The sequence below is a fragment of the Balaenoptera acutorostrata genome, chromosome 21, assembly GCF_949987535.1.
Source record: "Balaenoptera acutorostrata chromosome 21, mBalAcu1.1, whole genome shotgun sequence".
Classification (NCBI taxonomy): domain Eukaryota; kingdom Metazoa; phylum Chordata; class Mammalia; order Artiodactyla; family Balaenopteridae; genus Balaenoptera; species Balaenoptera acutorostrata.
In genome coordinates, this window is record NC_080084.1 from 28,103,697 (window position 1) to 28,127,533 (window position 23,837).

A 23,837-nucleotide genomic window follows, 5' to 3' on the forward strand; every position below is an offset into this window, starting at 1 on the left:
TTATTGAATATACTAAGTACACAACGGAGTATGTCACCAAAGTAATTTATCTTTATAAGAACACAGCTTAATTTTTGAATGAAATAATCTATTTATCCAATAATTATATTCCAAAGATTTTCAACAGGGCTTGAATAGATGACTATATTACTGCTTAGCTATCCCATTTTTGGTTTTGTGGTTTCTGATGCTTTAATTAGGAAGTCAGAAAGATCAATCTACTAGAAAACCGTATTTTCTTGATATTCAAAGTTAAGATTTATGGTACAGAGTTTCTTAGTTTTTACTTGTTAAACAGCAACTGGGGAAAATTTTTACCTGAAAATTCCCAATTCCTCTTAAGGAAGTTCCGAAATGATGAATTAAAAGGGGAAAAAACTACCATTTGACTTTTTAAGGTAAGAATGTAACGTGCAGCCTCTGCACCGCCACCAGAGCACCTGACCCCTGATCTTTCTTCACTCACAAAACATCCAACAGCAAAAGCAAATATCATCATTCAACTTTCCACAAGAGATGCAACATAAGTTATTTCCATCATTACAAAGTTGATATACAATCTCAGAAATTTTGAAAAAATTGGAAAATCAAGAAAAAAAGTCCTACTTAACAAGAAAAGCACTTTCACATTTGGATGTATTAACGCCAGACTTCTCCTAACTTGCTAACAAATGGGGCTGCGATCACATTCCAGCCTTAAGTCTCCTCCCAGCCTGAGCTTTTCCTGCTGTGGATCTTACAGGCATCTCTGATGACTGCAGACCACACGGCAGTGAGACGCTCACCCCCGTTAAAGTTCAGATGGAGTCACAACCCCGGAAGACCCCGAAGGCTGTCAGCAGTCTTACCTCCTGCGTCCTCACCGCTGGAGGAGCTCTTGGGACTCGAGCAGCTGGGGGCCTCTGGCGGAGGGGGGACCCAACCCTCAGGAGGCAGGCCCACGGTGTAGAGCCGTCGCGCAGGCTGGACCTGAGTGTCACCACCTGCAGGAAGAGGCAGGGACAGATGCCATCAGACGTCTACTTGCCAAGCAGCTTCTCCAACCACGTTCACTGAAGATGGGTAGCCAGAGCCGTAAATACTGATGTCAATCAGCCAAGCATTTTGCCAGCAGAGTCACTAAGCTATACACCCAGCCAGGAACAAGGGGTGAGCTATGATTATTTAAATTCACATTAAGTTACTTATTATGTAAACTTCTGGGGTTTTATAATACGGTATAAAAACATAACTAATTCATGAATAAGAAGCACAAAATAAAAAGACTCCACGTTAACACACCCCTCATGACCACAACACGAATTTCAACATTTTGGTGCGTAACCTTCTGGACCTTTTTCTCTCTATATGCTAACAACATGTATGCACTGTGTGTGTCTGTACACACCCACACACAGACACACACACGTCTTAATGGGATCACGCTACACATATTTTATCATTATACACATATATATGTATAATATCATTCAAAAGTGAGTATGATAAAATATTAAGATATATTTAAACTTACATACTCCTAAAGGCTACATGATATTCCATGTTATTGGCAAATTTAACTATAATTTAACCACTGTCCTAAATTTTGCATATGGAGGTTGATTCTAAATTTTCACTATTACAAGCAGCTGCTATGACCATCCTGGTTGTACATAACTTTGCACAACTGACCACGTGGTTCCTCCAAACAAATTCCTGGAAATGGACCTGCTGGTCTGCACCGTCCAGAGGCAGCTTCCGGTGCTGCTCCCCACGCTCTCAACGCTGGGTAGGATCGATGCTTTAATCTTCATGCTCTCATTCAAGATATGGCAAAGTAACCTTTATCTAACACAAGTGGATATCCCAATTACTCTTTCTCAGAAAAATGAATATTTTACTTTAAAAACGACAAGGACTGAGCAAAATCACTAATGCACATATAACCGAACGTGTGGTTTCGAGACATTTAAATTGTAAAAGCTTTGGAACACTTTCAAATTCTTCTGCCATCAATATACTTCACTTCTGTGAAGCTAAGGGGCAAGAATGTAGTTCTTATGTTAATCTGACCCACCCAGTTGATTAACGACTGTGTTGTTACCACTAAGATCACCGGCAGAGCAGGGACGTGCTTCCAGGCAGACCATCCCCTGTCGGGTAACATCAACATTTGATCATTTTTCACAGAATACTTTTGGGAGCTTTGAATCAGCTAACAGAACTTGGAAACACTACTGCTCACTTAAGTATCAGGATGAATACAGGCAGCGCCGTGGACCTGAGGCAGGATATGACTCCTGTGATGAAGGGCAAGGATGCACCTGAGGGCAGAGCTCTTCCCGACGCTCCCATGCCGAGCACGCGCTCATCGGAGGCCAAGCCTGCGGGCTGAGGAAGGCGATCTGCTGTCTGAGCGTCAGGGAGGCCAGGCGCAGAGCGCAGCTTCCCGGCCTGGGTTTCCCTCGTCTCTTCTGGTAGAAGATGGCTCGTCACTGGACGGCGGTCAGATGTTGTGTTTCACTGCTCACGGCTCGGGGCTCAGCAGGGCCACAGCATCCGCTCGCCCACACATTGGGCCCGCAGGGTGAGGCTTGGGGATCTGGACGAGGCATGTCAGAACCCCCTTCACTGCTGACAGAGGCCACCGTCTCCCTAGGAACACCGGGGTGGCTGCAAGGCTTCAGAAGAGGTGACTTAATCAGCTCTCCTCTCGTTGGTCGGCTGGCTGAGATCCGAGGTTCATAATTCTCACCCTTTCTGGCTCTGGGTCTGATTTGCCGGACACCCACTCGAGCCCGATTTCATGCCTAACCTCTGACTCCCCCTGCACTGTGCCTGTCCACACGGCCCCCTGCCCACAAGCAGACATGCACGCCCTCCGCCAGGGCACCGCCACTGAGCCACCCTTGGGACGGCTGCAGCCTTTACAATCGGTGTGTTTGTGTCATGGAGCTCGGGGTACAATGCTGCTTTTTATAATTCTTCTGGGATTACCTGGCTCTTTAAAATATATACAGATATAAAGCAATAACAAAAAATAAGGGTCCAACATGGGCTCTTGAGTGACAGAAATTCACCAAAATGCATACACACGAATTGTTGTGGCTGTTTACAGATAATGCCCTCATCTTTAAGAACAAATGGAACTATCAATGCCCTTTTGAAACAAACAGACGCACTTCTGTAAAGTGAACAAATAATTATCAGAATCACCATGCTGTGTCCTAACTGTACAAAGAACATTTTCTCAACGTCATCCAAGGACTGACTGACAAAGGCCCCTTTCCTCATTTGGCTGCTTCTTCCAACACTGAAAAGACTTGGGCACACCTGCAGCTCTACTTCTCACCAAACTGTGTCCTCCACAAGCATCAACCCTTCAAACGAATTCTCAGATGACCTTTACAGAATGTTTCATATGACCTGCACACAACTTTTATTTGTCTATTTGATTGTGATTTCATTGTTTTGCCTTTAGCCAAGAGTTCTCTTTTTCCAGCTGCAAATGAATTTTTTCTTCAAAATTCCCAAGACATATTGCTTCAGAAAAATATGTTGCTCATTCAGGATTAAAAAACACTCAAGAAACTAGGGCTAGAGGGAACTTCAAATGACAAAGAGCATGCATGAAAAACCCACAGCTGACACTACACTCAGTAGAGAAAGCATGAAAAACACACGGCTGACATCATACTCCATTGAGAAAGCCTGGATGCTTCCCTCTAAGATTAGGAATGATTACAATTCACATTCTTGCCACTTCAACATTATACTGAAAGTACTAGACAAGATAATTAGTCAAGAAAGAAAGGAAGTAAAAGGCATCCAGATTGAACAGGAAGAAGTAAAATATCTCTTCTCACAGATAAGATCTTGTATATAGAAAACCCTGAAAAATCCACATACACAAAAAAACTGTTAGAGCTATTAAGTTTGGCAAAGTTGTACGATACAAGATCAACATACAAAAATCTGTATTTCCATATTTAAGAAACCATTGCCTAGTGCAAGGTCAAAGGATTTATTAGTATTTCCATACACTAGCAATTAATAATCCAAAAAGAAAACAATTCCATTTACAATAGTATCAAAAAGAATAAAATACTTTGGAATGAACTTTTTTTAAGTATAAAATTTATACTGAAAACTACAAAGCATTGTTAAAAGAAATTAAAAATGACTTAAATGGAAAGCTAGACTAAATTCATGGATTGAACAACTTAATATTGTTAAAATGGCACTAATCCCCAGAGTGTTCCACAAATTCAATGCAATTTGTATCAAAATTCCAACTTCCCTTCTTTTTTTCTTCCAGAAATGGACAAGCTGATCCTAAAATTCATATGGAATTGTGAGGGACCCCGAATAACTAAAACAATCTTGAAAAACGAAGTTGGAAGACTCTTACTCTGATTTCAAAACTTACTACAAAGCTACAGTAATTAAAACAGTGTGGTACTGGCATAATTACAGATATAGAGACCAATGGAATATAACTGAGAGCCCAGAAATTAACCCAAACATCTATGGCCAGTTGATTTTTGACAAGGGTGCCAAGTGGGGAAAGGACAGTCTCTCCAACAAGTGGTGCTGGGATGACTGGATATCCACAGATAAAGGAATGAATCTGGACCCCTACCTCACACCATATACAAACATTAACTCAAAATGGATAAATTACTTAAATGTAAGAGCTAAAACTATAAAACTCATAGAAGAAAACTTACATGTAAAACTTGTGACCTTGGATTTGGCAACGGTTTTTTAAATATGACACCAAAACACAGGCAACAGAAGAAGAAATAGATATAATGGACTTAATCAAAATTAAAATGTTTTATACTTCAATACACCATCAAGGAAGTGAAAGGCTAACCCATGGAATGGGAGAAAATATTTGCAAATCATGTATCTGATAAAGCTCTAGTGTCCAGATTATGACCACCTCTTACAACTCAGCAACAAAAAGACAAACAATCCAATTACAATATGGGCCAAGGACTTATATACACATTTCTCTAAAAAAGATACACAAATGTCCAACACACACATGAGAAGACACTCAACATCACCAGTCATCAGGGAAATGGGAATCAGAACCACAGTGAGGTGCAGTCTCACACCTACTAGGATGGTTATCCTAGTAGGGTAAGAAAACAGAAAATAACAAGTGTTGGCAAGGGTGTGGAGAAACTGGAACCCCCCTGCATGGGTGGTGTGATGAAGAATGGTGCAGCTGTTGTGGAAAACAGTTTGGCTGTTCCTCAAAATGTTAAACATAGGAGTACCACGTGACCCAGCAATTCCACTTCTAGGTTTATATCCAAGAGAACTGAAAACACATGTCCACACAGACACTTGTGCAGGGATGGTCAAAGTGGCATTATCGATAAAAGCCTAAAAGTAGAAACAACCCAAGTATCTATCAACTGATGAACAGATAAACAAAATGTGGTATATCCGCAGAATGGAATATTATTCAGCAACAAAAAGAAATGAAGCACTTATACTCGTTACAATTCAGATGAACCTGGAAAACATGCTAAGTGACAGAAGCCAGACACAAAGGTCACCTATTATGCAATTCCACTCAGGCAAAATGTCCAGAATACACAAATCTGTAGAGACAGAAAGCAGGGAAGCATGAATGGGGATGACTGTAATAGATATGGGTTTCTTTTGGGGTGTAAAGAATGTTCTGGAATTAGTGGTGATGGTTACATAACATTGTGAGTATACTAAGAATCACTGAACTGTACATTTTGAAATGGTTATGGTAAACTTTAGGTTAAATGAATTTTATCTTTAAAAAATATGTTGCTGCATGTTGTATGGAGTTTTCAGAAAAAGGCATATAAGTTAGGCTCATTTGCATCTGTGAAATACTAAAAATCTCAGAAACGCCTCCTCTATTTGTTGCCTGAAGCCATGAGAAAGGGTGTGGGGGTCCTGCCCACCAGACCCCTCCCCCCTCCAGGATGCTTGGCGGCCAGAGGGTGCTCTGGAAGGGGAGAAAGTGCAGGGTGTGCAGAGATGCAGGAACTGGACGCCCCTCTAGGACCCGGTTAGACTGCCCTGGTCACACCACATCCTCATTAAACACTCCCCCTCAGTTTAGGCCATGGCAGGTGGCCAGTCTACACTGTGCAAGGCACACTGCGCTGCCTTAGACAGCAAGCACCACGCGCAGGGTCTGCAGTCTGAGAAATCACGCGGGTGGAGAGAGCCACCGAGAACACGGGCCGAATCCTGCCCTGCGGTCCTCATGGGACCTCTCCTCTGGCCCCATCACCATGCTGGCTGGGCCAACTCCACCCGGACACTGGTGTCTATCCTGTCCTATCTGCCGACTGTGCCACAAAGCCACTGACACCAGCCACCACAGTGTGATCACCAGTCAGCCCCATGGGTGCCCCACTGCCCATCACAGCTCAGGCTGCAGGCAGCTGGGGCCCACCCCCAGCTCCTGGCGGACGTGATGGAGGCTCCCCACGCTCAGGGCCCCCTCATCCACTCACACCAGGCATCTGCTCCATGGAACAAGCTTCTGAACCTTCCGTACGGGTCATTCACGTAATCAATACATTCTGAACCAACTTTACATCAGCATCTTGATTTTCAGTTCAACATCTTCATACTGAACAACAACAGCACCTCACAGCTGCCTGCTGAAATGACGTGACTGAACCTGGAGCCTCCATGGAAAGACACTGCCCAGATTACTACTATTAGTGAATAATCACTGTTAAAACCGTCAAGTTAGAAGAGGGAAGAAAATGCAAATAAACTGTAAAAACAAAATTTTAAAAAAGACTAAGAACACTGGTTCAGTCAAACTTGGACAGAAAACCAGGAACTCCCAGGGACGCCTGCTCCTCCTGTAGGCGGCACGTCTTCCCCACGGTTCCCGCCTTGCTAAGCTGTGCTGTGCTTTTTCTTTTCTTTTTTTTTTTTTTTTAAAGGATTTTCTTATTTATTTATTTATTTATTTATTTATTTTTGGCTGTGTTGGGTCTTCGGTTCGTGCGAGGGCTTTCTCCAGTTGCGGCAAGCGGGGGCCACTCTTCATCGCGGTGCGGGGACCGCTCTTCATCGCGGTGCGCGGGCCTCTCTCTATCGCGGCCCCTCCCGTCGCGGGGCACAGGCTCCAGACGCGCAGGCTCAGCAATTGTGGCTCACGGGCCCAGCCGCTCCGCGGCATGTGGGATCCTCCCAGACCAGGGCTCGAACCCGTGTCCCCTGCATTAGCAGGCAGATTCTCAACCACTGCGCCACCAGGGAAGCCCCATGTGCTGTGCTTTTTCAAAACCACGTGCGTCTCTCGCAGGTGGAACGGGTGTCATGTTAGTTTTCTGGGTAGCACCACAGGTGGGGGCTTAAGCACAGGTTTTCCTTCTCTCCTGGTTCTGGAGGCTGGATGGCCGAGATGGAGGTGTCACAGGGCTGGTTTCCGAGGCCTCTCTCCTTGGCGTGTGGATGGCCGTCTTCTCCCCGTGTCCTCACGTAGTCGCGCTGCTGTGCATGTCTGGGTCCTGATCTCTTCCTGACCTCACCAGTCACACTGGACTAGAACCCACCCTAATGGCCTCGTTTCACTTAATCACCTCTTTAAAGGCCCCGTCTCCAAACACAGTCAACATCTTGAGGTCAGGGCTTTAGCGTATGAATTATGGAGGATACAATTCAGCCCACGACAGTAGGGTCTTTGAAAGGTAAAATGCATTAAATAGCAGCCACTATTCCTTAGTGTGACTCCAGGGGTGGGAGTCCACCCTACACCTGGCAGGCTCTCTGTCAGAACAGCAGCAGGTGCGCCAGAGAGTGGTGGTCCTGGGGGGATGCTACACGGGGCTCAGAGCATCCCAACCACACCGAGGCACGTGAGGACACAGAAAGGGAACTCGGCAGCCCCGGGTTCATCCTGCAGGGCAAGCTTGTGGAGCCCCCCATCCTGTGGGGGGAAACGCTTTCCCCTCGTCCGCAGGCATCGGCCATCTCATGGGTGAAACAGGCGTGGGCACGATTATTTCTGGAGATCCAGCCTGTGGGCAGCAGGCATGCCTTGGGCTTGTCGGGCCTGCCGCTGAGATCTGGTCCAGGGAGGGTTGCGATTTGTGGACACAAGGTTACCGGGCCAGGCCAGCAGGAGAGACCAGTGCTCAGGAACAGAATCACTCCGGGACAGAGCCCCGTGAGGGGCCACTGCCAAAGAGAAACGAGACTGACCCGAGAAAGGGTGCTGGGAACTCTGCCCTCTCACATCCACCTGGGCACTAGGGGCTGCCGCCAGGGCTGCCCCCACCTCGCCTGGCCTCCTTCCGTGTGTCCCGCTCAGTGGCCCCTCGCCAGGCGACACCGCTGCACTGATGGGGAACCAGAGTGAGAGGAGCCTCCACGGCCGACCACCCCACTGTGTGAGGATCTTGGACAGACATCTGTGAAGAGCAATGGGCAGGAGACTAAAACAGGAGAGACGTCAGGAGCGCGTCCTGGGCGGACAGGGAGTGGGGCAGGGTGACAGGACAGGGGAGAGGCCAGGCAGCAGGGTCCAGTCTCTGCGACCGGGAACAGCATGCAGACGAACTCAACACCAATGGCGAACCTGACCTCGTCCCCAGCTGGGGGCACCGATGCTGGCTTCTTCCCTCCCCAAGTGAAGTAACTGTCCTCCCGGAGCGTGAGCAGAATGACACCTGCCGGCCCCCTGAGGTGACACCCCCGTGGCCTGAGGCCAGGCACGTGCTTCCTGGGGAATGTCCAGGGAACCCGCCCTCACCTGTCATGGGGGGGACGCTCCTGCCCTTCACTCTCTCAGGAGCCACTTTCTCAGGTGGGTTTCTGCAGGCTGGACTCACTGGGGCCCTCTTCTCTTGGCCACGTGGAACCTCAGGATACAGTTTCTTCAGCACTTTTCCAACAAACACTACAGACGCAATCAATTTGCAAAAGAAAGGAAAAGAATTACTGATGGCAGTTTTATTTAAATTGCAAATGGATTTTATATAAAACAAAGGCATATCACAACATCACTACCTCAGGACTGCCCCCCTACAGGACACCATTGGGCTTGTCCCCCCAAGACCCTCCAGCACCGTCCCCATCAGAGGACCCCCCCAGCACCGTCCCCCTCAGGGGACCCCCAGCACCGTCCCCATCAGAGGACCCCTCGGCACTGTCCCCTGAAAGGATGCCGCCCCCCCCCCCGGCACTGGATGCCCCCACAGGTGTGAGCACAGGTAGGAGCTGCTCACACCTGTGCTCACACCTGGGGGCTGCATTGGGCTCACAGTTCTGTTCTTCCCGCACCTTGTCTCTGGTTGAATGTATGTGTAAAGCACAGACTGTGAGGTGTTTTGAGAATCTGGGTTTGAGGTCCTGGGCCCCAGCGCAGCCCCAGACAGGCTGGGTCCACGTCAGTTCACAGCAGACACGCTGGGCAGGCCCCAGGCAGCCCCGGCTCCTCCCTCCAGGGCACCCGCCGGGGACCAGCACAGCCGGCAAGGTTCTCACAAGGGTGTGCAGAGTCTTCATTTGGCTTATTTTAGTTTACATTCTGCTCTAACTGGAGGGGGAGAGCTGCCACAGTGAATAAATATTTCTGTCCTGATTTAAGTGTGAACAATGAACAGGTACAATCTCAAAACAGCATCCTAGAAAAGGTGAGGGGAAAAGGTTCATCCAGTGAACCTGTTTTAACCTCATTAAATTTAGAAACAAATCAGCAAAGAGAGAGAGAGCTGCTCTGGAGTAACCAAGCACCGTGGGGCAGAAATCGGGACCCCAGAGAAGGGCTTGAGTTCTTCAGACGATGAAGTGGAGGATGTACGTTTGGGCCACTGAGGACGCGGTGACGTGAGAGGGGAAGTCTGAAGGGGCCACTGAGTGGCTTGTGGGTCACAGAGGGCAGGGCCCTGTCCCCACGTGGGAGGCACAACCCTAAAGACGCAGACCACTCCTCATTTCATCATGTGCTCAGACGGCCCTCGCAGCAGAAATAACCCCCTCCAACTGGTCCTAGTTGGAAAAAACACAACTTGGGTCTAAAAACACGAAAGGCCTTCTCAGAAAACTATTCAAGCCCAGGCAGTGCTTGGCCGGGTGCCTGGGAGGAGCATGGGGTCCTGATGCCACCCGCCCGCTGGCCTGGTGGCCTGATGGCTGGCTGCCCGCTCGGCCAGGAGGCCCTGGATTGAAGAAACCGTCTCTGGCAACGATGCCCTCATTTACGGTCTCAGGTCCCGGCAACGCTGGACTCCAACCCCCACCTCTGCCTGGCTGAACGGCGCAGGGCCCGGCTCAGAATATTCCCAAGGCCTCTGCAGACGGCCCCGGGCAGCGTGTGCGTCACGGGGAGACAGGCTGTTCCGTTAGACCGGCGCTCAAAGACACATCCAGAGGGTAGGTTCCAAGTTTCCGTTAGAAATTGAACTGTCCTGTGCATTTCCTTAAATGGCAGAGGGGAAAACACCCAGAAGACTGGGTGGCAATTTCCAGCGGAAGCCAAAGGCAGATAAAATAAACTTTGCCTACAAACTATCAACAAGTCAGCATTTTTATGAACTAGAACAAATTTAAGGTAAAATCCTAACTGGGCACCCTGCTCTAAAACAAACTTGGGAAGCTCGGAGCCTGAGACTCGCCTGGGCTGGTGGCAGCTGACACAGGCGTCCAGCTGAGGTCATCTCTGAGCCGAAGCTTCTGCACACACGTGTGTGTCTGAACACACAACAACACTACAGGAAAACCCGACACAGGCCATCACCAAGCAGTGCCTGCACCACAGCTGAGCAGACACACAGCCCGAAAAAGCCGGCATAAAAACACATCAATCCCGGGGAGAGACCAGCGCGAGCCAGGCCCCCAGAAGGCCCCCCTCTACAGGGAACACTGAAGTGGATTGGGCACCTGACGATTTTGCTTGAACAGGTGCCCTGACAACAGGCGGCGAGGGCGCGGCACACAGCAGGCTGGCCAGGAACTCACCGCCCAGGCTTTCTGCCGTGGATCCTGAGCTGAGACATTGGTAGTGTGTAGGGGCAAGGAAAAGAGCAAAAGCCCGTGGCACTTTCACTGAATTCAACGTATTGCCTAAATAAATTGTATTTACAGCCTAATTAATAGGGGTTTTCACCAAGGAGCTACCTGGCGGTATGTCTGCAAAGCCTCCGGCTCTCGAGGCCCTTTGGTTCTCCACTCACTGGCTTTGCGGTGTCCCCGTATGACCGCTGCAGGGGCCTCAGCCCGTTGGGAGGTTCAGGACACGTGGTCCCTCCTCAGGGACAAGATTCAGTCCTAGCCCCAGGCTGAGCGCTCCAGTGCTGAGGTCCCGGGGGCCAGAACCCTTTGTCCCCAACTTGGGTGGGGTCTGGGGGCTACAAGCTTGCCTCACACCTGGCTCTGGAAGCTGAAAGCTCCTTATAAGGGGCCTGGGTCTGAGGGCCATGGTCTGAGGGCGGCCTCATCTGCCATCCAGGCTCCCCCGCCGCCCCACGGGGGCTGGTCGGGCCTTGCTTCGGGCTCGGGCCTACCCGATAGGGAAGGGTGGCAAGAGCTGGGGTTCAAACATCATCCTGGCCAACGCCCCACCAGAGGCAGCCCCGCCAGGGACAGGGCCCCTCTCCATGTCTCCTGACTATGGGACCCTGCTCAGGGCTGCCAGGCCCTGTAGTGTCCCCAGTGACATTTTAAAAACTAAATCTAGCACAAGACTCAAAGGCTCAATACTTGCCGCCTCGGCCTCGTTACCAGGAAGCAAAGTTTCGTGACCCTGAGAGGAGAGAAGGTTCTTGGTGAGCAGGAGGCCCAGGGCACAGGGCAAACCTGCAGGTCTCCCCACACAGAGCTCCTCCCCTCTCCCACAATACCCCCCAGGGATCCCTCCACGAGTCGGGTTCAACTGGGTTAAGCCACAGTTCTGCCACTCCTAGGTAGGAAACCTTTTCTGAGTTACGTGGTCTTTCTGAGCCTCACTGTTTCCCTCCATAAAATGGGCAGAAACACCTCTGCGGGCGAGGCTGCAAGACTGACAACACAGGTGTGCTGCAGAGACGACACAGGAGCGGACGACGGGGCTCTCACTTCCTCACGCCCGGCCTCTCTCCCTTCCCACTCCCGTCCCAGTCCGGGACGAAGGCTGAAACCTCCTGGAGCTCGCCTGAGATCCAGGCCCCACTGCCAACAGCAGGCAAGCCCACCCAATGGCCTGCAGTGCCCGGTGTTTTCACAAAGCAAAACTGAACTGTTTTTCCCCACTCGCCCTGAGCCCATGGCCTGGCCTGGGGCACTGCCGGCCCGCCAGCCCCGCACTGCCTGCCTGACGCCCCCCCCCCCAACGCCCTTCTGAGAGCACGTGGCTACTTGCCGGCACCAGGAGCTGCTCCAGGCTCATCTGCTCTCCCTCTGCCTGCGCCCTGGGATCGGCACGTCTCCAAGGAGCCTGTGCTCAGGAGGAGGGTGCGTCCTCGTTCTGAACACAAATCCAGTCACATCCGTCCTGGCTGAACAACCACGGCTGCTCGAGGGAGGACGGTCTTGGCCACTGAAGACACAAGGCCCCACAGCAGACAGAGAAGCAGAGAGGGAACCTGCCCCACGAGCGCCGGACGTGCCCACAGGGAAGGAGGACGCACCACATGTCCATGTGCATCTGAGGAGCCCGCGGCTGCACCATGGGGAGGGGGCTGAGCACGCACAGCACGCAAACCATCTAAGATCGAGGGAACACAGGCTGTGCACTCAAAATTCAAAACAAATGTTCATAAAAGTACAACTTAAATATAAAAGTGTCATACTCTACGCTTCAATCCCAAGATTAATATTTGGAGGGTGACTGTGGGGAGAACAGTACACAGATTCAGATGTGCTCATTCATAAAGGCCAGAGAGTCTGCACAGTTCACACTTTATCAAATGGGAAAGACAATTTTCCTAAGTTTTAAATTTAAAATTGAGCACAGTAGTTCAAAAACTAAAACAAAGAGAAGAACTTTCATCCTCCTAAGCTAAATGGGGTTAAGCATCTCGTAAACTCAAGAGGCAGCATGATTTCCATCTCACACTCACGTGTGTTAAAAACCTCACAAGCAAAAACACACCTTCTCCGGGCGTCTCTGCAGCTCCCACTCCCGGCAGCACGTGTGCTCCATAAAGGGGGGAGTTCAAGGAGTTCAATCCCACCCCCACGGCTTGTCATAAACGTTTTCACGGGAACAAATCTGCTCTGAGAGGAGACGCAGGTTTCACGTCCTATCATCCATGATCCGTGAGATACTTATCAAGTGTCTTGTCAACAGGCACAAGAACAGATGATCTCCAAGAGCTGTCAGGATGCGCATCCCAACAGCAAAAGTGGGAGCCTGTGCCTTCAACGAGAAGTCTAACTAGTAAGTCTTAATGGATTCCAAATATCCAGGAACCTCAGATTAAAATAATTTTGCTGATAAATATACATGTCTAATACCTTCAGCTGCCCAGCCCCCCGCCAGCCCCAGTGATCAGTGCCTCTGCTTTTCAAAGGGACGATGGACCTGCTCCTGTGCAGTCACATGGGGCTCCTATCACAAACGGAGCTCGTAGTTTACTTAAATACAAATTACCAGCTATTTTAGACCAAAAGAAATGTGTAGCCACTCTGGACTCTCAGTTCTCTGAGCCTCCAGGGCTATGAAGGAGCTGGGTACCCCACGAACTGCCTGCCGGTTTCCTACAAATAGGGACTTAATTCTAACTGGCCAAACTTACTTAGGGATTCACGTTAAAAGCAGAACATAAATGAAAGGTTATTTTTTTCAGGGTAGGAACACAGTAAAGCATCATTTTTAAAAAGCATCAGCTTTGGTTTGTTGAAAGGCGCCTTGTGACTCGTGTGTGTGTGTGCGCGTGCGTGCGCACGTGCACCCACGTGCCTCCTGCAAATGTAGTCCTAAAAATCAATTTAGAGGTTAAAAGTCTCTTTTCTGCTTAATTTCCACTGTGCTCAAGAACAAACAAAAAAGAGCAAGGTGCTTGGGTCCAGGAAGGCAGCTCTGTGTCACCACAGGAGCTCAGTGAACCGCTGGCCTCCTGCCTGTGCCGTCCCCCTCTCCCAGCAAGAGCAGGTTGTAACTTGAAACTCTGCTGTCTGTCAAAAAGCAATCAGCAGAACATAAAAAAGCAGGGGAATGGACATTGATGCCTGCAGGAGACAAGTACAATCACCACGCGATGGGCGACTGGAGCTGGGACATGAGAGACACAGAAAAAGGTCACTGTGGAGAAAAACATCCTGTCTGAAATTAATACGACGAAATACCAAACAGAGAGATCAAGTCTCTGTGTCACAGGGGTATTAAGTCATTTTGATATAATTTTCAGAGAGGACTGCCATCTAAACTTGCTATTTCAGGTTAAAGACACAAGCCAAATAAAAATAAAATTTCAGTAAAGTGTTCTTTGGAAATTAGACACCTGGGAAGAACTCAAAAGGAAATAGTTTGATTGCCGGTGGTAAACTATTCAATTCTGAACTCTTCTTCCACACAGTCATGCGTTTTAAAATCTAACAGTTGGGTGTAAAAAAGGAAGGGGTTTGCTCCATTTTTAACACAGAGGTGTTAACGGCAGCATTTCAAGGAATTAGGTCTCCTTCGCTGTGGTCTTAGGGCAGAATGTCTAACAGGCTCCTGCCTGAGTCAGACGGTGCTCCCGGCACACCTCCCAGCCGGGAAAGCTTCCTCATCAGGGGAAACTGGGTGCATGTACTTTCTATTAGAAAAGGCTCTCATGAAAAAAAAAAAAGAAACAAAAATAGGAACTTTTTCTTCGGTAATATTCCATTCTGAAAAGAGCAAAGGAAAATGAAAACTATGTGGTAGAAAAAAAAGCACCTCTGATCTTTGAGACCACTAAGTCACCCCATCAATGTCAGAAATATTTTTCTTTTCCTTAAAAAAGTTCACTTTGATGGTAAAGTGATACACATTTCCCTCAACATCTATGTACACAATATACTTTATTTACCATTGGTGTAAAACTATACATTTATTTTTACTAAATATATACTGTAGATCTTTCTGGTAATGGATGAGATTAGAAATGATATTGATTCATTTGTGATTCTCTAGCCAAATCATCCCTATGAACCACTGTCTCTCAGAAAAGCATAACTCTCAGAGGACAAAAAAAACACGTGGAGCTAATCTGGGGTCATGAGGAATAAAATTAGCTAAAAAACTGTATTTCCAAGGGTGGATGTTAATGGGAAACAGTAAAACCGATGGGCCACATGCTTATAGGAATTACACAAAAATAAAAGAGACCATAAATCTTAACAAATAACTTCTAAAAAGTGACTTCTAGATATTTCATTATGAGAAAAAAACATCAGAACAAATGGTTTTATGATGTATGTTTTTAGAGTGATTATCTAAATGGAAAAGTGATTATCTAGAATTTGAAACCAGAGTTGGCAGGCTTTTTGAAATCATATATAAATGAAAAACTGCTACTGAAAATAAGATCAGAAATGGAAATTCATTGAAACTTTCCCTGTGGCCAGTTTGATGACAGCCTCCCGACCTTAGCCTGGCATAGTAGAGAAAATCTTCCAAAACAAACACACACTGACAAATCATAAAGAAAAGGAAGAAGTTCCCCAACCTCAGTAAACACTGACTCAGCTGATTCCCTTTTCCACCTGATATCTGTATAGCTTAAGAGACACTTTAAATTTAAATTTTCTTAGGGTATTTCTTGGAATCTGATACAGCATTTTCAATTTTCTCTTTTCAGTAAAGACTATGTTTATCTGCCAACCTCTCCATAGCTTTTCCTCCCACAATATTCAATATGGGTTTTTTTTTCCATTTTATCCCTATAATGAGAGAAGGTATTTAATGGATGCTTATGAATAAAGGAATAAATTGATAATAGCACTGCATCAGTTCACAAGAAAGAGCCGCTCAATATAGTATGCAAATTCAATGAATGATAGTTTGTTAATGACTTTCATCGTAGAATTATAAATGGAAAAACAATTAGCTAAGATTTAAGCAACAGTTGGCAAGCTTTCTGAAATATTAATTAAAAGGAAGATAGTTCTCAAAATAAGACCAGAAATAGTACTCAAATGGGACATAATTGGACTCCTATGCCATGACCAGTCTGAGGTGGTCTCCCCATTTAAGAGGTAGACATCCACTAAACTTTCATTTTCTCCCAAAACTTTAACACTTAAAAAAAAAAAATTCTAAACTCTGTCCAAAATTTTTCCTCGCAGTTTTTTAAGCAGCAATTACTATGCCATCAGCTATTCAGAAACATTTTAAGTGCACGTAAGGATGTGATCGTTTTTGTTGGGCTTGGTGACTGCGTCCTAACCCAGGAGATGCAGGGAGAGCAGACACAGCTCCCAGCCTGTCTTGTTTTCTCACCAAGATGCGATGCGACAGGGCGGGCTGAGGGGACGTTCAAAGGCAACTCGGAAAGCTGCCTCATTACGATGGGGAGACAGAGGATAACCTATTACTTTTACTCCAATACTTTTATTTTTTTTCCAGTTTAATCGACACTGGCTTTTTCAGCAGACAGATCTGGAATTCAACCCAAAGGGCACAAGGCTTGCCTGACCACAGCCGGGTCACCTGTTCTCTGGGTGAGGACGTTGGGGAGGAAGTGCCCATCCTCCCACTGGCTTCTGCCGCCCCAGCCGAGCAGGGAGGAGCCCTGGCTCCCCGTCGTGCCCCCACTGCGCCTGGCACCCTCTGCTTGAGGAACCGTCCTGCTCCCACGGTCCTGAAGCCTTGTCCAGGCGCTGTCGTCTCTCCAGCCGCTGGGCGTGCACACCGTCTTCCCGACAAGGTCCCCCTCGGCCGCTTCCACGTCCCACACCCGTGGTGACAGTGACGGCAGGCTGCTCACGTGGGCCTCACGCTTCACAAACGTGACCCGCGTTAATCTTCACGACTCTGCTGTTCACCGAGTAGTCATACATCTTAAATTTTCTGTCTACTGTGATGCTCTGACATCGTAAGCCCCGCCTGGCTGGGCAGAGACAAACCCCCGCCAGCCAAGGGCCCAGCCAGGAGCCCGCCTGTGACCTATGCCAACAGCCGGCCAGGCCCGGCCTCCTCCGCCTGCCCCGCCCCCGGGGAGGTGACACTTCTCTGCCCGAAACACCCAGGCCAGGTGCCCAGAGGCTCAGGACAGCCCTGTCACCCAAAGCCCAGCAAAATCACTAAAACCAGCCAATCGTACGTGTTCCCCCCACCCCGCCTGCCTTTCCCCTGGAAACCCCAGTAAAGGCCGTGCCCTCAGTCTTCCCTCTGTCCTGTCCTCTGCCTCCTGACCCCCTGGCCATCCCCCCACGTGCCCGGCGTGGCCCTGCCTCTAGGACCCGAGAGCCCAACAAACCGTCCTTCCTGGGCCTGTCCTGAGCCTCCTCCGGCGTAAAAGGACACAGAACAGCCCCCACCTTACAGACGAGGCCCGAGGGTCCCAGGGAGCGCCTTCACGGGTGCGCCCCTCTCCCGCCGCAACCTGCACACACGCCCGCACGACACCTGTCAAGCCCGGGAGAGAGACCTGCCGCTGCTCCCAGCACACTTCCCGCCTCCCCCGCCCCAACGCCCCCTGCCTAGCTTCGACCCTCACGTCTTCCATCCTCCCTTCGGCCGCTGGCCTCCTGGACAGATTCAGACGGACACCTGGAGATGACGGTCCAGGGGTGCAGCTCCTGGCCACGGGCGCTGACCGGCGGGGAGGGCACTAGTCCGACCTCGCTGGCTCTGCCCCGGGTGGCACCGCCTCCGTGGGGCTTGTCACACACAGGGGATGGTGACAGAGGAGCCAGACCTGAAGCTGGTGCGCCGAAGCCCACCTTGTCCTGCTGCTGGCCACAGGCTGAGGCTTTCCGCACTCCCCAGAGGTGACAGTGATGCCGCCCGGGTCCCAGGGCAGTGTGAGGCTCACCACTCAGCAGTTGTCAGGAGGTAGCTGAGCCCCGGTCCCCAGTCACATCCAAGGCACGGGACCCTGCAAGGCATGTCCCCGCCTGGCTGAGCCCCCTCCCTGGTCTCTGAGTTATTCCCCACGTCCCATGCCGTGGCCTGAGCCCCCTCACCCTCCAGCTCTGAGTTTCTCCCCGCACCGTGTCCACCCCCTGCCCCGGCCCCGGCCCATCTCTGCGTTAACCCTCTCCAGGCCCTGCGGCACACACGTTCAGTCCTGGAAGATCGCTGAAAGGAAAAAGGGCTCTTGATCCGGAAGAGAAGGGATCTGCCGCATCACACTGAACACAGAAGAAAACGCCGAAGTGACACTTCTGTGGATAAAGAGAGTTGGGCTCTTCCTGCAGGTCAGTGAGCGACTGCTCATCCACCTGTTGGGGCGCCCGAGGCACGTGGCTCAACACAAAGGAAAGCGGGGTCTTCCCAACCGACACAGACCCCAACCAGTACCCATGGGTCTGAGACTCCAAAGGAAGCTGCGGGCAGTGTAAGCCTGAGGGTGCAACGGGGGAGACACACACACACACACGTGAACATACATGCAGACACACACATGCACATACACAGAGACACACACAGCTACACATAGACATACGCGAGTGGCAGGGAGGGGTGACAGCAGTGTCCTCCTCCTAGTCCGGAGCCCGGTCCTGGATGGCCCTCACGCTTGCCCACCTGAGAGTCCGCGTCCAGCGTGGAGCAGGCCCGGAGGGCGAGTGCCCCAGGCTCTGCTGGGGTCTGTGCAGCAGGGGACAAGGCTCCACACGCTCCAAGTGGAGAAGCTGCCACAGACAGAAGCAGAGCCGGCGGACTTTCTGAAAAGGGGCGAGGTGCCTGTGGGGAGGTGGGGGGACGCTGGACTCAGGTCACCCCTCAGCAGTTGGCCTCCAGCGAGCAGGCCAGCACCTGCGAGATGGCCAGAGAACCTCAGGGCAGCTCCCTCCCGCAGCGCCCCGCCGGGCTGTCCCGAGATCCCTCCTGATTCCACAGTCCCCACCGGGCGAAGCCCGTAGCTCCGTGCTGGATGCTCACCCGCTCTCCCCACCACACTTTCTGCGGGATCCACCGCTGCCTGTTAACCCAGAAGCTCCCAAAGGATGCCCAAGGGACGGCCTCCAGTACAGGCCACAGGCTTCCCCAGCATCAAAGAGAGAGCAGTAAAGATTTACTTCTGCCTCCAGCAGCCTTGCTGCAAAGACAGCAGCCTCCTTTCATCCCGAGGAGCTTTGCCACCGCAAAGGAGGCCACATCACCCAGCAGACGCCGTCGACCTGCAGGGAAGCCTCAGAACCGCCGCCCCAGGCAGCACGCCAGCCCACCTGCCTCGTGCTTTCTCACTCTGAGCTCAAGCTGAGGGCCTTTCTTCCAAGGCATGCAGTGGGGCTCCCAAGAAGCGCTTCGCCCAGCCGCCCTCACCCTGGCCCCCAAGGCACCCCGGGCTGGAGAGCTCTGGGCTTAGCAGCCCCACAGCCCCCCTCCTGCCGGGCCTCCTCCTCTCCTCTCCTCCTCTGAAGCCCAGATACGCCGCAGCCCTGAAGCCGCCTCCGCCGCCCCGGCCCGCGGCGCCCCGAGCGCGGCCAGCGGGGCATCTGCTCCACCGTCACTCGGCCTGAATCGGGTCCACGTCACGAGTCCCACAGACCAGGAAGACAAGAGGCGGCCCTGGTTCACACTTCAACCCGGTACAAGCGCTTAGAAGCTTTTCCGGCTAAAACCCCACCGGGTGTTTCTCAGTGTCTGTTACCCCGGCACGAGTGCTCCTGTGACCTAGTTAAGAAGATGCAGAGAATGGATATTGTGTTTCTCACTTACAATGGCTGCTTGGACGCTTTCAAGACTTACTAATCCAGCCTTTCACCACAATGTTCTGCAACAGCCCAACTTTACTTGGTAACTTCGTCAGAGACCCAACAGGAAGAAGGCCTGTTTCAGAACGGATGGTGAAAAGTTGAGTCCTCCGGGTGCAGCGAGCTGAGGGCCGAGAGCAGGGTGTCGTTGCCAGGCTTGGCCAGGCCGCACGTACCGGAAGGATGGAGAGCAGGTGCTGGCGAATGAGGGCAGAGCCCCAGGCAGAGAGGAGGCCCAGTCAGGGTGCAGGGGGTCAACCAGCCACAGGGGCCCGTGAAGGCCACGGTCAGGGCTGCCCCCGCGAACCTCACAGTTGGTCTGCAGAGCCTGCTGGCTCCCCTGCTGGTGGGGGTTGTAAAAAGTGGCTTGGGGACCCATCAAAATACTATAATTCCCGCTTTGGAGCTAACATCTGACTGTTGAGGAATTTCGTCCCTTTATGGGATGATCTGTTCTTTAAGGCTGACCAGGTGAGTCCTAACGCCTGGGGCTCAGAGCAATGGGGGAAGCCGGGCAAAGCGTTTTTCTACAAAGGAAGCCACAGACTGGGAACATTATTTACTCTTCTCTGTATTCTGCCTTACTGAGAAATTCATTTCTTTTTCCTATTTTAAGCAAATGCTTATTAACTAGAGTTGCCACTGGGCTTTTCCTTTCAAAGGGCAAAAACACAACCACCTGTTGTAAACGTAGAGGAGGAAAAAAATAACCACGGCCCGAACTAATCCAAGTAAAAAGAGAAACATATCTAAAACCTTCAAAACCATAAAACTCCTAGAAGAAAACATAGGGGAAAAGCTCCTTGACAACATGGGTCTCAGCAATGTTTTTTTTTGGATTTGACACCAAAAGCAAAGACAACAACAGCAAAAACAAACAAAAGAAACTAAAAGCTTCTGCAAAGCAAATGAAACTGTCAACAAAATGAAAAGGCAACCTACTGAAGGGGAAAAAATATTTGTACACTATATATCTGGTAAGGGGCTAATATCCAAAATACAGAAAGAATCCATACAATTCAATAGCCAAAAAACCCAAACAATCTGAATAAAAAATGGGCAGAGGAACTGAGCAGACATTTCTCCAAAGAAGACATACAGGTGGCCAACAGGTATACAAAAAGACGCTCAAGATCACTAACCATCAGGGAAATGCAAATCAAAACACAATGAGATATCACCTCACACCTGTCAGAATGGCCATCATCAAAAAGACAAGAAATAGCAAGTGTTGGTGAGGATGTGGAGAAAAGGGAACTCTTATGCACTGTTGGTGGGATGTAAATTGGTGCAGCCACTATAGAAAACAGTATGAAGGGTCCTCAAAAAATTAAAAATAGAACTACCGTACAATCCAGCAATTCCACTTCTGGGTATTTATCCAAAGAAAAGAAAAACACTAACTCAAAAAGATACATGCACCCCAATGTTCACTGCAGCATTATTCACAACAGCCAAGACAAGGAAACAACCTAAGTGTCCATTGATGGATGGATGAATAAAGCAGATGTAAATACTACTCAGCCATAAAGAAGGAAATGTTTTCATTTCCAATAACATGGATGATTTTGAGGGCTTTATGCTAAGTGAAATAAGTCAAAGGAAGACAAATACTGTAAGATCTCACTTATTTGTGGAATCTAAAATAAAAAACAATTGAAAAAAGGAGCTCACAGATACAGAGAACAGATTGATGGTTGCCAGAGGTGACTGGGGGATGGGAGAAATGGGTAAAGATGGTCAAAAGGTACAGACTTCCAGTTATAAGATAAATAAGTCCTGGGATGTAGTTGTAGGGCAGGGTGACTATAGTTAACACTGCTGTATGGCGAATTTGAAAGTTGCTGAGAGAGACAGTAGGTCCTAAAAGTTCTCATCACAAGGAAAAGAAATTGTGTAACTGGATGAGGCGATGGGTGGTGGTTTTGTAGCACATAGCCCATCAAGTCACTGCGCTGTACACACACCTTAAACCCACACAGTGCTATATGTCAATCATATCTGAATAAAACTAGGAAAAATAGAATCTTCCCTTTTTTCATTTTAATATTAATGATTATAGGGTAATGAGAAGTTTGCTGGGCTTTCCGTGAGGTGTCTGGAGTTCCCTGTACCTCTGACATTCATTCTAAAGCATGTGCCAGGTTAACCAATTAAATGTATCCATCCTGCCTTTGGTGTTGGCTAAAAATACTACCATAGCTTAATAACACTAGTTAACGTGCCCAGAAACTCAGAATCCCTGCAGGTAAATGGTTTGAGAGTCAGAATCTGGGCTTTGGGAGGAGCCCCTTACAATCACCGGGTCCCCATAGTCCCCGTCCTCGCAGCCCCGGGTCCTCACGGTCCCCGTCCTCGCAGCGCCGGGTCCCCACAGTCCCCGTCCTCACAGCCCCGGGTCCCCACAGTCCCCGTCCTCACAGCCCCGGGTCCCCACAGTCCCCGTCCTCACAGCCCCGGGTCCCCACAGTCCCCGTCCTCACAGCCCCGGGTCCCCACAGTCCCCGTCCTCACAGCCCCGGGTCCCCACAGTCCCCGTCCTCACAGCCCCGGGTCCTCACAGTTCCCGTCCTCACAGCCCCGACTCCTCACAGTCCCCGTCCTCGCAGCCCCGGGTCCCCATAGTCCCCGTCCTCACAGCCCCGGGTCCCCATAGTCCCCGTCCTCACAGCCCCGGGTTCTCACAGTCCCAGGTCCCCACGGTCCCCGTCCCCACAGCCGCAGGTTCCCACAGTCCTCACAGCCCCGGGTCCCCACAGTCCCGAGGGCCCAGAGTCCCCGTCCCCCAAAGCTCCCGGTCCCCACAGACCCCCGAACCCCGCCTACCGTGCTTCCGCAGCGCCGCCATGCCGGCCTCGCCGCCCCGGCGACCCCTGCGACCCCAGCCCAGGCCCGAGCGGCGCGACTGCACTTCCGGACTCCGTCCTTGTAGGCCCGTCCACAACAGCAGGCCTGCCCAATCAGGATCCGGGGTCTCTGCCGCTGGACGCCAATCAGCCGCGCACCGGCTGCAGATTGGCTCTAACGCGCGCTGTGGGCATGGCCCGTGGGCGTTAGTACTCCGAGCATGCTCAGAGGGAAGGGTGTGACCGGGGTGAGCCGACCCGGGCTGCGGAGGGGTCATGGGGCGGGGTCAGCGGAAGGGGTCAGGGGTTACGGGGTCATCAGAAGACCGTCACTGGAAGGGGATGGGTGGGTCAGCGAGAGGTGGTTAGTGGGTCAGCAGGAGGGGAGTCAAGGGTTAGGCGGTCACCGGGAGGAAGTCAGCGCGGGGCGGGATTGTGTTCCTGGGTGACCGCCCACAGTGTTACCCTGGGTCCCAGCGCTGCACAGGGATGCGAGCAGTGGGAGGGGTCCGCTGAGTGCCCATCGGGCCAGGGTCCTATCGTACCGCAGAAACTGGGACTCAGAGCAGAGAGGAAACTGGAAAGAGGGGAGCCCGGGGGCTGCCCAGGAAGACCGCCGCCCCCTGACCCCTGACCCCTGTGCCACTGACCCCTTCTGCCCGCTGTTGCGACTGCGGCAGGTGGATTTCTTCCCTGTGCTCCCCTCCAACCATTTCACCTTCTCTGGGACCTTGGTTTATTGTTTACCCTTCTTCTTTGAATCCGTTTCTTGGAGAACATATTTCCTGAGAGCCTGTCTGTGCCGGGCCCTGCTATGGAAGCCGGGGCACCTCCTGACGGGCTGACGAGCAGAGAAGTCCTCGTGAGACAGAGCACGTCACTGTCTTCCCGCCGGGAAGGGGTTTCAGAGTGCGGAGGTGGGGGGTCAGGAAGGCCTCCTGGAAGGTCATTTGAACCAGGCTTGAGGCAGAGGGAGCAAGGCTCGGTGATGTCCAGGCAAAGAGCACTCGACGCAGAAGGGACCGTCCCGGCCTGGAGCAGCACAGGGCCCGTGCGACAGGAGCACAGGGAGCAGGGATTGCGACAGCCGCCGTCAGATAGGAAAGCAGGCGGTGCTGGGCAAGTTTGCGAAGACGCGAGGATCAGCCTTACGTTTCCCAGGCAGTCAGGTGGAGGATA

The 23,837-nt window shown here is 50.7% G+C and overlaps 1 protein-coding gene across 2 annotated transcripts in view; it reads right to left on the minus strand.

The window, feature by feature from the left end:
- The window catches only part of ERICH1 (glutamate rich 1), a 58,540-nt gene extending 35,774 nt beyond the window's left edge, over window positions 1–22,766 (minus strand). For both annotated transcript variants that reach the window (XM_007188952.2, XM_007188951.2), the window contains exons 1-3: window positions 22,639–22,766; window positions 8,759–8,905; window positions 849–983 (exon numbers count right to left, since the gene is read on the minus strand). In XM_007188952.2, the coding sequence (XP_007189014.2) occupies window positions 849–983; window positions 8,759–8,905; window positions 22,639–22,660 (304 nt within the window). In that variant the 5' untranslated portion in view covers window positions 22,661–22,766. The remainder of the gene's footprint in view (window positions 1–848; window positions 984–8,758; window positions 8,906–22,638) is intronic.
- Window positions 22,767–23,837: the final 1,071 nt, after the last annotated feature.